Source organism: Sus scrofa, chromosome 1, assembly GCF_054392235.1.
Source record: "Sus scrofa isolate SSC_HxYL_T2T_F1_AM1 chromosome 1, Sscrofa_HxYL_maternal_Yorkshire_Landrace_v2.0, whole genome shotgun sequence".
Taxonomy (NCBI): domain Eukaryota; kingdom Metazoa; phylum Chordata; class Mammalia; order Artiodactyla; family Suidae; genus Sus; species Sus scrofa.
In genome coordinates, this window is record NC_139383.1 from 158,884,585 (window position 1) to 158,900,088 (window position 15,504).

The 15,504-nt window shown below is 48.4% G+C and overlaps 1 protein-coding gene across 7 annotated transcripts in view; it reads left to right on the forward strand.

The window, feature by feature from the left end:
* The window catches only part of ZNF516 (zinc finger protein 516), a 116,917-nt gene that overhangs the window by 81,059 nt on the left and 20,354 nt on the right, over window positions 1–15,504 (forward strand). For 5 of the 7 annotated variants that reach the window (XR_014840877.1, XR_014840888.1, XM_085017671.1 and 2 more), the window contains exon 3: window positions 13,082–14,515. Coding sequence is in view for 3 of the 7 variants with exons in the window: in XM_085017671.1 (XP_084873797.1) it covers window positions 13,082–14,515 (1,434 nt within the window). In the remaining 4 variants the exon portion in view is untranslated. Of the gene's footprint in view, window positions 1–13,081; window positions 14,780–15,504 lie in introns of all 7 variants that reach the window. The other 2 variants (XR_014840890.1, XR_014840889.1) reach the window with 1 other exon arrangement.

Below are 15,504 nucleotides of genomic sequence, written 5' to 3' on the forward strand. Positions count from 1 at the left end.
AAAGCGAAGAATGAAGAAGTTCATGAAGAAGAAATGCCTTTATGCTTTGAGGGTTTGTTTTTGTTTTGCATTTTCATGAACAACAGTGTTAACTACAACCCATTGTACGGCAAGCCTGGGCAGCCTGCCTGAGATTCCAGAGACAGTTTAGCGATGTGATTTGGGAAGTTTTACTTAAATTATTAAGTAAAACATGAAATAATTCTTTCCATTAAGTGTCTCTGGTGGAGTGAAACTTGTGAGATTTAAAATTCGTGTGGTAGGTTGAACTCTTCGTGGAAGCAATAGAGAAAATCTCTGTATTTCATACTCATTTATACATGTATAACCATAAAAGGCTACAGGATCATGGCAGCCACGCTGGCTTCTGGTGAGGGTGAGATTACCAGCCAAACCAGCTGGTGCTGCCTGATTAATCTCCCCCCTGGTTCCCACCTTGTGCTCAGGCCTTGGTAGTTCAGTTAACTCAGGACAAGGTCAGGACAGTCCTGGTTCCACATTGGTGGGAGGATGTTGAATGAAGCCAGGAGGCGTGTTTATTGTGTCGAGTCAGCGTCATGACATCATAAAGGTTTAAGTTTGTGGGATGCAGATAGCACATCTTGCCCAGTGCCTGGAAACACTTCTGCCGCCTTATCTGAGGACACATGTGTCAAGGACCCAGGAGTGAAAAGAATGTTGATTTTAACATAAAGTTCTGTGTATAACAGACGAGGAAGGTCAGGCCATGTGGGCTATTTCCCCTTTGAAACCTGGTTTCTGTGTGTTTTTGTCCAAAAACAGGACGTTTGAAGATGTTGCCTGTAATCTTACCCCCAAAGTCGAATGCCATAAATGCATCATTTCATCCAAGTTCAATTTAGCCACCGAATTCAAGTGTATCACTAGTTTGAAGCCCTCCTCACGTTAACCCCTGAAAATAGACATATCAGAATGTAAGACACTTTAAAATCTTTTTGATGACCTTGCATCCATTTCAACTACATTTTCTCTGTACGGATCACGTTGGTTCAAGAGAAATAGCACAGCTGTATTGACGTGGGTTTACAGCAAGTTCTGGGCGTCCCTCTTTTGCTAATAAATACCTGCTGTTTAAAAGAAGATGCCTCCTCAGCCGGGTTTCTGAAATCCCGGACCACACACGATGAGCGGGTGCAGGGAACCCGGTCGTGGGCTGTGAGCCGGCGCCATCTAGTGGTGGTGTTGGCACACGGCGCCGGAAGCCGCAGCTCCGGGGACAGGCCAGCCCTCCCTCCGCGCTTCCAGTACGGGGCTCCAAAGTGGCCTTTGTTCTGCAGGTCAGCACGTGCCCGATTTTAGATCTGGAGACGTGACTGATAAATGCCCCCCCCCTTTTAAGGATCATAATAATTTGCTTGTAAATACATAGATAGAACTTGGGTTTTGTATTTTGGGATCATTAAGCAGCAGAAAAACTTTTAAACGACATGAGTGCTAGTTTGTATCTATAGTAATTGTTTTTATGTTCGAGGTTTACAGGGTTACTTCTGTTCCAAAGTCAGGCTCTGATATTGGTTTTTTAAAATGCATCCCGTGAAAGGAAAAACAAAGGTGGTTTAAGTGCTGCCCTTCTAGACACCTGGTCCTTAAGGGAGCAGTAGGATTGGAGGATAATACCAAACATTGCGTGCTAAGCATCCCTGTGCTATTTCTTACCCTTACCTCCTCAATGACTTAGTACAGTCTAAAAGGAATGTAAATACCTTCTTTCCAACATCTGCTTCCACAGTTCTTTACAACATTCGATTTACTTTCTGCCTTTGTAAATGTTCATTACTCTCCTGAGCTTGATTTGTACAATTTTGTGTAATGATTTTACTATTACATTTGTTGGCCTTTTGTCAAACAGACAACTTACAGTTTACTGTTAGGATTTGGGGGTGAAGGAAGGTGTATAACATGAATGGTAGCCGTGAAAATAGGCTTAAATTCTATTCACTTCAGCATGGATTTGATTTTTAAAAAAGTCGCAAACAACCCGAGTGACAACTATTTATGGTTGCGTCAGTGAGGCAGCAGTTAGTAAGTTCTAGATTTTTACAATGTGATTATGTTTCAGGGCGGGACAATCTACTGTTTAGTAACTGGATACTTGGGTGGAAACTCGAGGTATTTGAGTAAGCTTTAAATTGTTGGTTTTGTACTCTGAATAGGAACATTCTTGAAATAAAATTATTTCTCAGATTTTAAGCTTTAACTTTTCTTGTGGAACATGGTTAAATCTGTTTCGTCAGAAGTCCTGTATTTAATTTGTAATTGTTTTTCTTCTAAAATTAAAATCCGGCTTCCAAAGTGCTAAGATACATATGTTTCCAGGAAGGCAAAGGGGTTATACTTTTGCAGGTTAATTATGTTAATAGATTACTTCAAATGAAAACTTGTATAGTGTATTCAGTCAGGCAGAAGAAGGAGCAGGAACAACATAGGGAGTACAATATATGTTTATTTATAAAACTTTTAAAACAGGATTATTTAGCTGTCACCCGTTGTTCTGGTTCTGTCTGGTTTCCCTATCCCTGAGACTTCATCATCGTCATTATTATCATTGTTCTCGTTCACATTGCACGCACCATGAGTGAGAGAGCTTTAAAACACTTCTCTTAAAGAGATTTTTCTGATCGTGGAACTGAATCGCCCTTGGTAGATACTGGACCATTAGAAGCAAGTTTTTACTATTCTCTATGGAAACAAAGGCTATCCTTTTCTGAAGGGTGAAGTGGGGCCGAGCTGGGAGTTTCAGTTTGGTGCTAGGGTTGCTCCTGGGACTGGAGGCCCTGGAGATTTTCTTGTTTGCTGTCCCCTCCCCTTAAAGCGGCCTCTCAAGTAGGTCACTTGGTCACATGCTTTCCTGGGTGCCCCTCTGTATAGACAACTACTAAGTGTGTCTTTGCCCCCTGGTTATCTTCCTTTCTTTTCTGGGAAGGAGAACTTCCTGATCACACCAGCCCGTGGCAGTGTTTTTCAGCATTTCCTTTGCTTCACTTGCAAAGAAAGCTTATTACAAAGTGGTGTTTGTTCATTGAAAAGCCCCGAGGGTATTGCAGCTCCAACTTTTTCTTAAGTCGTTTCTACATTGTATCTGAGACGGTGACAATAATCCTCCTACACCTCAACTGAAGCTGAATGGTAGGTCTTTGAGAGTCAGTGTTTCTGAGAGTCTTTTAGCTGAAATAGCTTTCCAGGGACGTTCACCCCCCCCCCCCCCCCCGCACGCCTATGCTATTTTCTTTTTGTTAATTTTTGCATTTCCGTTGTCTCAGTAACTCCCAGGTTTCAACCAAATCTCGAGGCCTGATGGCTCTCATTTCTCTCAAAATATCTTACCTTTTATTTTGCTCTGTATCTGTTTTTGTTACCAGTTTTTCCCCCTTTTCAGACACGTTAAAAAAAATGATTAAAAGAAGGATCTTCTGAGAAACATTGTTTAAAAGCTCTGATGTTCTTGCTGTCACAACAAGTTTTTGGTAACTGATAAATATTTGTCCATAAAAGTTACTAGGAACTGACAAATGCTGAAAATAACTGCCAAAGTCGCAAAAGTGCTTGTAATACGGGAGCTCCTAATTGTGCGGCTTCTTCAGGCCCGCATTGCATGGGATATTTTATCTTTGGAGGAGAGTTCTTGTATGTGCCGTGGAAGGCTCATGTCACTAGTATAATTCGAATTTAGGCTATTTTCCATCAAGAAACTCCCCTGTCCCCCTGGACACACACACTTGAGCATGGAATTGGTTCTGTAGCTCTTTTTCAAAGAAGAGGAGCAGCTTGGGAGGGGCAGGCCCACTGTCTCAACGTTACAGCTGCCCGGGGTTAGAGAACCAGCTCCCTGAATGTGCAGTTTGCTCTCTGCCCTGAGTGCCAGCTGCCATTTGAGGTCATCGCTATGGACATGTCTGGGTTTTCATTAAGAGCTCAGGGCTGCTAATTGCGTCTCATACTCTGCTTGTTCCTGGACCAAATTTGGGGCCAGGAGGAGGGCTGAGGATGAGCACCTCCTCCTGTTTCCTTTGCAACTTGCACACGTCAGGGGGCCACGAGGGGGTTATGTGGCCATGGAAGGGGTCGCCCAGTTCCCCTCCAGCTGCTACGGTGAGACCAGGATAGACCAGTACTTTGTGAAGTGCTTTATCTTGCCATCACTTTCTAAAAATTTAATGTTTATTTTCTGTCGGAGTGTACTTGATTTGCAATGTTGTGTTAGTTTCAGGTGTACAGCAAAGTGAACCAGTTGTGCATGTACACAGATTTATTCTTTTTCAGATTCTTTTCCTGTATAGGTTATTAGACTATTCAGTAGAATTTCCTGTGCTGTACAGTAGGCCCTTGTTGCTTATCTATCTTATATATAGTAATGTGTGTGTGTGTTAATCCCAAACTAATCCCTGATTAATCCTGGCCACCTGTGAAGTCTCGCTCGGTTTTCCATTCTTGTAACACGGGTCCCGTGGGCCTGGACGTGGCTCAGGAGCCTTCTTTGCAAAAAACCGCCCAGACAATTTCCATGGGAGCCGTGTTTGGGGATAGATGCCTGGCTTCCACCTCCCGGAAGTGGCTCCGTAAAAAGTTTTCAGAATACACATTCCTCATGGTTCCACATGTCCACAGGGGAATCTCCTCTTCAAGGACCCTGCCATCGCTGTGGTCAGGGCCACACTGGCAGATGCCTGGTGGGACACAGATGGCGGGGCTGGGAGCTGAGCTCCAAGTGCAGCCCATCCACCGGCTCTCTCTGCGCTGAACATGCCTGAAGCTCCTGGCGCCCCTGGGGAGGCAGGTCCCATGCATGGGGCCTTGGATGCAGTGGGTGGGTGAGGGATGGACAGAAGGATGGGGATTGGGCTTCACCTACAGTGGGGCCCTGTTTCCTTACATATAGCATCACCTCCTGGATGTATTGTGAGAGGTGATTATGGGTGTAGACGGCTCTGCCAGGGTTCTGTCTCCCAAGGCAAGCATCGCCCTGCGTGCTCCTGGCTGGACGGTAGCTCTTGGATGTGAACAGAGGCACCTCCTACCTGTGGAGGGTGATGGCGAATGTCTATTAGGTCTGTGTCGTTGCTGCCATGGGTCTCACTGCCTGGGGACTCCTGGGGGCTATGACACCTCATGACGAGGCCAGGAGATGCAGTGCTTCTTCCAGCATCCAGCTCCACATCCCATTCCCCAGGGGGCAATGAACAGCTGATCCACACTCCTGCTCCCTCTCAGATCCCATCACAGGCGTTCGTAGCTGATAACATGCCCTGAGATTTGCTTAGCTCACATCGGAAGGCGTCATCTGTGTTCACAACCTGGCCACCTGGGGTGAGAAGTTGAGGAGGCTGCTCAGAAGGCTGTTAACCATGGGGACAGGAGACAGGTCAGCCTATAAACTCCACCCTTCATATGCAGGACACAGCTGTGTGCAGTGGGTCTCTTGGGGCATTTGAGGTCGAGACATCGTGGTTTTATGCTCACTCTGTTTTGTTAGCGAGAAGTTTCTGTTTTGTGTTTGGTTTTAATCGAGAGTGGGAAGCAAAGAGCTTATAGTAAACATCAAAAGTGAAGCAAAGAACCACAGTTGTATAATAAACGGACAAAGCAAACCATGATGAGGTGACGAGGTGGGTATAGTGACCGAGGAGGAGAAAGGAGACTCTTCTTACAGAAGCACCTTTTTTCCCCAAACTTGAAACTTGTTCCTTCCTGGCTCAGCCCAGGTTACACTGAGATGGCCACACACACTTCTCAGAGTGAAGTGATCACTTGCCCTTTTGAAAGTTATAAATTAGGGGTTCCTGTTGTGGCGCAGCAGAAACGAATCTGACTAGGAACCATGAGGTTACAGGTTCAATCCCTGGCCTCACTCAGTGGATTAAGTATCTAGCTTTGCTGTGAGCTGTGGTGTAGGTCGAAGATGTGGCTCGGATCTGGCGTTGCTGTGGCGGTGGTGAATTGGTGGCTACAGCTCCGTTTCGACCTCTAGCCTGGGAACCTCCATATGCCGCGGGTGCAGCCCTAAAAACACAAAAGACAAAAAAAAAAAAGTTATATATTAAGCAATGACAAACTGTTTTTTTTTTTCCCCCAAAGAAGCATGTTTTCCTCTTATGCCACTCGGATGTATCCATGTGTAGGCCACTGCCTCAGGGAATTGAAAGAAAAGCAAGGATGCTGAGGTTCCTCTGAAATTTTTGGATCATTTCTGGTGGTCTTTGGTCTGTCTGAACAACCCTCATGTCCCCAGAGTTGCAGGAAGAGAGAGGCAGCCTGGGGCTTCAGGAAGGCTGGCCCCCAACTGCTGGGATCTGACCTTAAGCCTCTCTTGAAATTCAGGTCTCTGTGGCTCCCAATTATTTGGCCTCCATGGACACCAGTGCTCCTAAATCTTGGCCACAATTAGAATCACCCACAAGGGTTTCCCCCCACCCCCCAAAAAAACCCTGATGTGCAGACCCTCCCCCCAAAGGCTGGCTCTTGGTCTAGGGTGTTCCTTACCAGTGATGGTTCAGGCCCTTTCCAGATGATTCAGGGTGCAGCCAGAATGCTGCTCTGGATAAACTAGCCCCCCTTCCTTCCCTCCGCCCCTCCCTCCAGGACACACTAAGTGAATGTCAAGGTTGGTGGTCTAGCCAAGAGCTTTCCTTTTTTAGGTGGCAAGTCCACATTCCTGCAGTCATTCTCCATGTTACTTGGTTTCCAGAAACCTGCCTCCCTGGCCCTGCTCTGGATGTGCTCTTGGCTCTCCTCCGCGTGTGCCTGGGAGCTGAGACTGGATTCCCCCAGCTGGGTGTGCACCGTGCCCTTGCCTCCGTGGCTCTGACTGAGGATGCTTTGGCTTGATCTAAAACCCTCAGCCGTGAAGACTCACACTGAGCTTGTGGTCCCCCAGGAGCCTGGACTCTTTTTCACAGTACAGCTCTAAAGCCAGACCTTTCACTTCCTGCATTTGTGTTTTCCGTACCTTATTATTTTGAGCCTCTATTCCATCCTGTTGAAAACTTTTGAACTTTGTTTTTTTGATGAAGATTGCCTCTCCCTCCTCCCTGAGTGTCAGTCCTGAACTCTGTGTCTTCACCAAGGCCACCGATATGCGGTGTGGGGCTGTAGGGGGCTGGGGCTGTAGCCTTCATCCGTAGGAGACCTTCCTCCCTGTGGACCCTGCATGGAGCTCAGGTCAGCTCCAAGTCCACCTCACTGTCCAGCCACATCTCACCTTGTGCCCCAGACCATCAGGAGAGGCCAGGTCCACCTGTCCTCCTGTGCCCTGAGTGACCGGGGGTAAGCCTCTCCAAAGAGGGAAGTCAGGCTGTCTAGGTGATGGACTTCTCTGGTACAGCTGGGTTTTCTTTTCTTTTTGTCCTAAACCTGAGATAAAATATTTTGAAATGGTACCTATTCTGTAAGCCAGAACACCAGGGTTCACAGAATTGATCTCGTCTATTTTCTCAGCAGGTCAATTGAAAAGTGTGTTTTGATCTGTGTTAACGTTTTTCTTGTTGTTGTTGTTGGTTTTTTTTTTTTTTGGTCTTTTTTTTATATTTTATAGGGCCACACTTGCTGAATATGGAGGTTCTCAGGCTAGGGGGTTGAATTGGAACTGCCGGGCTACACCACCGCCACAGCAATGCAGAATCCGAGCTGGTTCTGCCACCTACACCACAGCTCTTGGCAACGCTAGATCCTTAACCCACTAAGCAAGGCCAGGGATTGAACCCGAAACCTCATGGTTCCTAGTCGGATTCGTTAACCACTGAGCCACCACAGGAACTCCTGTGTTAACATTTCTGCACATGACTTTCTTTGCCCCTCAGTGCTCTGTCAGTTACAGGCAAGAGCACGGAGGAGGTGCCCTAGAACCTTTATGCAGGTGTGCTGACCTCCTGTTAGGTGTGAGGCTCGAAGGAGCTAGTGTCTCTATATTCTGTTACTGTGGTAGGGGGCCTGCAGGAAAGCCTTTTTGTTACAAATGCATCTGACCTGAGCTTGTTGACCTGAGATGAAGGGAGTGCCAGGCAGGTCTTGCTCTATGTCCTCTGGGGCAGCAGGCACCTCCCGCCCTTGTCCGAGTATTAGCAGTAGAACCGCCCGGCCCGGTGGGCTCTGAGGCCCCAGGAGGCAGGTCCCACCATGGCCTAGGGATGGGAAGAAGCCTGGGCAGGGGTCCAGTGTCCCAGCTTCCAAACCTCCTTAGTCTTTTTCCTCCTTCATCCTGTGGAGAGAAGGGTGTGGTTAGTATTCCCAGTAGTTTGTGTAACTGAGTTAGGGTTACCGAAATTGTATAATCCAGATTTAGGATGTTGGCATAAATGAAGTGTCACCCTTGGGTGAGGGCGTCAGCTGTGGAGACTGACGCTGGGAAATACTAAAAAGTTGAGCTCTCCAAATTGATCTGTCTGAAAGGAAATTTAAAAGTTGAGAAATTCCAACCAAATAGTCTTTGCAAGAGACCGCAAGTGGTTGTTGATTAAAGGACCTCTTCGTGGTGATACTTTCTGATAAAGCCATTTGGGGGGATGGGAGGAGAAAAGTTGGGTTCCCAAGACAACTTGGCTTCACTGACTTTTTTTCTCTGAAGATTCTCAGTGATGAATCTCCAGCTTTCTTCCTTGTGCAATTTCAATGACTTGGGACCTGTTTCCCAAGTGTGTGCAAAGTGTGTGCCTTGGACTAGAGGGAAGGAGGGCGCCCTGAGCACCCCACATCTGCAGCTGCATCTGCCTCACCAGAGTCTGGAAGGGACCAGATCTACCGGCTCAGATGCAGCCCTGGTTCCAGGCTCTGCTTTGTCTCCATGGGGGACCATCACACAAGCCTGCTTTTTCCATTCTGTATTTTTTAGTTGAGAAAGGAAAAGAAAAGAGGATTAAGAGACTTAACATGGAACACTGTAAATCAAGTATAATGGAAAAATAAAAATCATAAAAAGAGAATTAATATGCATTGAAAATTAAGTGCTTAAAAATGGATATAATGTCTAGTCACTTATGATGGAGCATGATAATGTGAGAGAAAAGAAGGTATACATGTATGTGTAACTGGGTCACCATGCTGTACAGTAGAAAATTGACAGAACACTGTAAACCAGCTCTAATGGAAAAAATAAAAATCACTATAAATGAAAAAAAAAAAAAGAAAATTTAAGACAATGAAATAGAGACCACAAGGCAATCCCTCAATAAATGGCAGGTGTTGTTATTAAAAAAAAGGATATAAAAATGAAAACGAGACTGCACAGCAAAACCCTGCTCAGTCATAGAAGTGAAAGGGGATGCTAAAGATGGTTAAAAGGCATATTTTTGGATATGTAAAGTAACAATAGAAAAAGATGAACAATAATTTTATTTATTTATGTATTTATGTTTATGCTTTTTAGGGCTGCACCCAAGACATATGGAAGTTCCCAGGCTAGGGTTCGAATTAGAGCTGTAGCTGCCAGCCTATACCACAGTCACAGCACTGTGGAATCTGAGCTATGTCTGTGACCTACACTACAGCTATGGCAACGCTGGATCCTTAACCCACTGAGTGAGGCCAGGGATTGAACCCTCATCCTTATGGATACTAGTCAGGTTCATTACCGCTGAGCCACGATCAGAACTCCTGAACAATAATTTTAAGTTATTAATTTTTAAACATTTGATTGCTTAATTAGATGTCAAATTCTTTTAATTTATAAGTTATAAAATTATTAGTAATTTAACTAATAATTTAAAATAATTAATTTAAAAATTAATTATTTGAAACAATAATATAACAATAAAAAAGTGAAAAGGAAACAGTGAAAGCAGGGTAACTTTTTCGCCAAAGGGCATTTTCTGTGTTTCCAGGGTAGTGGTGTGTGTGTTTAAGGTGCAGCTTCAGGGATTTAGGAGCATGAAAGTGTCCTACCTCTGCTGAGTGTCCCTGGCCGTGGGTATCCCTGTGTGGGATGCTCTGCTGTGCTACCCTCATGTGCGACTGTGGCTGGTGCGTGCTGTTGAGGATAGCAGCTGGAGTCAGCAGAGGCCACCCCGGCACCCACATGTGGGGCCTCGCCAGCCCCACTGCTGGGTCCTGGGGCTTTCAGTATTAAGGTTCAGAGCAAAAGCAGTCTGCTCTAAGGAAAGCCAGGCCATGCTCCGGGCTTTCTGCTCCCTGCCCTTTGACCCTGTGAACTGAGTTTCCTGCCTGTTGCTCCTCAGGGGGTTGTGCATCCTGGGCTCTGGACAGCAGAACCGCGGCACTGCTCTGGGCAGAGAAGCCCTGGAGGAGGGAAGGCACATCTGCCACGGGGTGGGGGCCGTCTGTCTAGGGGGAAGGGAAGCCCACCTTGTGGACAAGCCCCCCTTGCACACAGCAGCAGCAAGGTCCCCTTGCACAGGGATCTTGGGGGCTCCTGCTCTGTCGGCCTGATTGAGGCCCAGTAGCTTCAGTGACTGCACTTTGCAGCTGATTCCCGAAGGAGGACCTGGGATGGAGGTGGCTGGTGTGTCCCCTTGAGTTGATCTGGGGTCGGAGTCTGGTGCCCCCAGACCTGTGAACTTAACCAAGAGTGGCGGGGTACCAGGGGGCGGTGGTGGCCCCTCCTGGGTTTGGAGACATACCTGCTTCCTCAGTGGCCCTCCTCTCTCCTCCTTTTTGATCTCAGATGGTTGCTCTTCCCCACTCTCAGCTGTCCTCTGGAGCCAGGAGGCCGCGGCCAGTCAGGGAACTCTTCCTGGTGTAACCAGCCCCCTCTGACTGCACAGCCCCTCCCCCATTGGTGACTTGGGTGACTTAGTCACCTGTCTTCATTTCCTACCTGGTGTCTCAGGTACAGGCACTGGAGGTCTTGTGATATTTGAAATCCTTTGTGTGAGCGTAACATCCAGGGACTGGGGCAGGTGTGTGCTGTCAGGTGGCACCAGCCCTGTCCTTGCATTACGGATTCCTCTTATAGTCTTCAGCCCTTGTGCTCCTAAATCCGATTCCTTTAACGAAGGGAAGATGAAGTTTCCCAGCTGCAGGCCTTACTCTCTTTAAAAATGTGTAAGTGGGAATTCCCATTGTGGCTCAGCATGGGAGTGGGAATCCTAGTATCCATGAAGATTCGGGTTGGATCCCTGGCCTCACTTAGTGTGTCAAGGATCTGGCCTTGCTGTGAGCTGTGGTGTAGGTTGCAGACATGGTTCAGATCTGGCATTGCTGTGGCTGTGACATAGGTCGGCAGCTGTAGCAGCCGGTTCGATCCCTAGCCTGGGAACTCCCATGTGCCGAGGGTGCGGCCCTAAAAAGACAAAAAAGTGTGGATGTGAATTTGACAAACTGAGCCTCAGACTTAATTAAACAAGGGTCAAGACAGTCCCCTGTATTTAATTCCGGGCCAAATGCCCTTTTTATCAGTGGAGCTTTCTGAGCAATGCCAGATTCCCTCTTGACAGACAGGCATATCTGACTTTGTTTGTTTTTGTGTCTTTTGTCTTTTTAGGGCTGCACCCTCGGCATATGGAGGTTCCCAGGCGAGGGGTCTAATTGGAGCTGTAGCCCCTGGCCTACGCCAGAGCCACAGCAACACCAGATCTGAACCTCGCCTGTGACCTATACCACAGCTCATGGAAACGCTGGACCCTTGACCTGCTGAGCGAGGCCAGGGATCGAACCCGCAACCTCATGGTTCCTAGTCGGATTGTTTCCGCTGCACCACTATGGGAACTCCCATATCTGACTTTCTTTAAATGTTGGCTTTTTGGAGCCAGTAGGATCAGAAAAAACAGCCCTTCTTTGTCTCATCTTTTTGCCAGTTCTGCTGATCACTATATACTGGTAACATTTCTTATGTGGACATAATCGTTTAAAGTTGCTTATGAGAGGCTCATGAACTACTTACAAATTGAAAGTAAACATTTGTTACTGGCTTTCCTGGTCTCCTGACAATACTTTTGGAATCTTTTTTTTTGTAACCACTTTCATGGGATTTCTGTCTTAACTCCAAAAATAAACTTAGAAAAGATTTAAAGAGTGTCAGTGTAAACAGATACCTATATTCCACCGAATGTTAAAAAATCTCTGAAAAATTCTTATTTAAAAACTAACGGTATTGGGCTTTCTTATAAGAGAACACCTAACATTTTAGTCCATCCCAGATGTGACATGGCCGTAATGAGATAAAACACCTCCTAGTGAGTATTAATGAGGAGTCCAGGTCCGTAGTTTGGAAAGGTTCAAGATATCCAGAAACGCACCTTCTCATTGAAGGAAACCCAAGGTTGTCAGTGCAGACTTAAAAACTGGATTTTTTATTAAATTATGTTGAATCCACTTGCACTGCAGTCTAGTCGAGGAGAAGCTTTGCAGACCTGGGCCAGAGGCTGGGGAGCCGGGCAGAGCTTGGGGTGACTTCCCAGACCCACAGCATTCACCCAAGAGGACGTGGGGTCTCCTGGTGGCGGGGAAACTGGCCCCACTGTCTTTCCCACAAAAGCTTCTGGCAGGCCTCATGGGAGCAGGAGAGGGGTCCCCATCCAGGGTGCATGGTTTCCCTGGGCAGCGCCCCCTCTTCCCCAAGAAGGGTGGGTGACAAGTGTGACACCCGCTTCCCTCTCAGGCCTCCAAAGGAAACTGTTGGTGTCAAGTTTGGAGCTGAGTGTTGGGCTATACTGGAGAGTCACAGGAACCCTTTCTGAATCAGACCAGAGCCCATAGTCTCCATATGATCACTAGCTCAGAGGGTCTTTGAACCTTATGGAAAACTTATGCTCTTATAAGGAATTAAGTCTTTTTCCTGGTTTTGATATAACTAGTACTCTATGTTAACTAGTAACAGTGTGGTTATATGTCACTAAATGGGCAGCTATGTTATTTTCCTCTGCGATCTACTGAGTCATATAATTGCAAACAAAAACAAAAGCAAAAGCAAAAAAAGCCCAACCCTTAAGAATGTTAATTTGCCCTCAAGTTTGGTCTGCTCCCAACAGAGCCTGTTAGTCCAGGCCCTGGATCACACCGTTCCTGAGATCCGAGTGCTCCCCTCCATGAGTGGGCCTGGAATCGTGGGTGTGCTTCTCTGTCTCTTGTTCTGTTCTGATGAGAAATGGTAACTTCACTCATTTTGATCCTTCAGGGGCAAAGCCACACCGCTGCTGCTTTTCTGAAGAAGTAGCACCGACCAGGCTCTCCAATGGAGACCAAAGTCACACACTTGGAAATCACCCATCTGGAAGAGACTCCGGGGAGCCCAGCATGGGGATCACTGCTTCCACATCCGTACTTGAAAATGGTAGCAGAGAGACTTCCAAGAGACCAGAGCAGCCTAGGTTTTCCATGGACTTAAAGATGCCAGCATTTCACCCCAAGCAAGAGGTCCCGGGCTCCAGGGACTCTGCAGACCTCCCTTCGAAGCCTGATCAGACTTTTCTGGAACGGGCAGATCTGCAGCTCTTGTCAGAAAGCCAGGCCACCTACCCGAAGGAGAAGCTGTCCGATTTGCACAACAAGGAACATTCCGGGGGAGGGAAAAGGGTGCTGGCCCCAGACCTGATCCCACTGGACCTGAGTGAGAGGTCGACGCGGGCTGACCCCAGCCATAAGGAGCTGGCCTCCTCGCTGCAAGCGGCCTTGGCCGTCCACCCGTGTCCTTACTGCAGCCATAAGACCTACTATCCCGAGGTCCTCTGGATGCACAAGCGCCTCTGGCACAGGGTCAGCTGCAGCTCCATGGCGCCCCAGTGGATCCAGCCCAACGGCTACAAGAGCATCAGAAACAACTTGGTTTTCCTCGCCCGGAGTGGACGCACGGGGCCCCCGCCCGCCCTCGGCGGCAAGGAGTGTCAGCCCCTGCCCATCTCTCGGTTCACTCGCACTCAGGTGCCAGGTGGGGCGCCGGGGACCAAAGGCAGCCCCTCACCCCTGGGCATGACCGTGAAAGCTGCCAGCTTGCCCAGGAACAAGGACAGCCATCCCGGGGGACCCTGTGGACTCTGGGCAGCTGCCCCCGATGGGCCTCGGCCGACCAAGCCCAGCCTGGGACCTGAGCAGCATGGGGCTCCGGCCCAGCTGCCCCCGGCCAAGCTCAAGCAGGAGGCCGGCTCCAAGCCTGGGCCCGTGGCAGGTGGGGGCAGCTTCAGCAGAAGTGCCACCCCCACACCCGTCATCGCCCGGGCCAGCTCCCAGCCCCCGGCCAACAGCAGGCTGGGAGACAAGTACGCACACCCCCCGGTGGCATCTGGCATCGTCCCCCCAAGTAAGCACAGCACCCCGGACCCCCTGAAAGCCAAATTCAGCCCTCAGCCTCAGGGTCAGCCACAAGTGAAAGGTGACGGGGGCCTCCCTCTACCTCCCCGAGAACCCCCCTCCAAGGCTGGCAACGGTGTGGGCTCCAGGGGCCACCTGGCATCGCAGGCCTCACCGGTGCTGCCCACCATCAAGCAGGAGCCCGTGGCTGACAGCCCTGAGAAACGCCTGGACATCCTCAATATCTTTAAGACATACATTCCAAAGGACTTTGCTTCTCTCTACCAGAGCTGGGGGGCCAGTGGCCCTGCACTCGAGCACAGAGGTAAGCCCTGGGCCCCTCCCTGCCCACCTGGGAATTAGCAGGTCGGGTGTTGCCCACCTGCTGTGTCTGGGCACCTAGGAGGGCGGCCCGGCTGGGGAGCGCCTGCCTGATGTGGGGCACGTCGGCCTCTGGGTGATGTCCCTCCAGTTAGGTCCCTGCCGCGCTGAGCGCACAGCCTCAGTCTGTGGCACTTCTCCACTTTGTTCATTTTATTTTATTTTATTTATTTATGTAATTATTTTTGTTTTTTTTGCCATTTCTTGGGCCGCTCCCTCAGCATATGGAGGTTCCCAGGCTAGGGATCGAATTGGAGCTGTAGCCGCCGGCCTACGCCAGAGCCATGGCCATGCGGGATCCGAGCCACGTCTGAGACCTACACCACAGCTCATGGGAATGCCGGATCCTTAACCCACTGAGCAAGGCCAGGGATCGAACCTGCAACCTCATGGTTCCTAGTTGGATTTGTTAACCACTGAGCCACAACGGGAACTCATCACTTTGTTCATTTTAAACAAGGAGTCCGTAGATGTTCCCTGTCCCTCGTCCCTCTGCAGACAAGGCGTTCATTTGAAGTGATTCAGTTTTATTTTTACAGGTATAGAATTGAAAAAGTGCAGATTGGGACTTGAGTGTTTGTCAGCAGAGCCTCTGCATGGTGTGAATGTGTTACATCAGCTTTGGGGAATTGGCTAAAGTTACAGAAAAATTATACCTCAAGTCATGAGCTTCCTTTCCTCCCAGTGTCTCCCCATATTGATACCCAATAGCAATAATAATTAGGAATTGCCCGCCAATTGCCATATGCTCCACTGAATGCATCCCTTGATTATAGAGCCAAGGGAGGTCTCCCTTAACAACCAGCCACTGGGAAATCTAAGTACTTCCTATTGAAAAATAGCAGACAACCCCCTACCCCCCTCCGCAGGGGGTCTGGCTCTCAGTTCATTACCTGGGTGGGCCTAACCCTTCTGTGGACCGAACTGTGTATC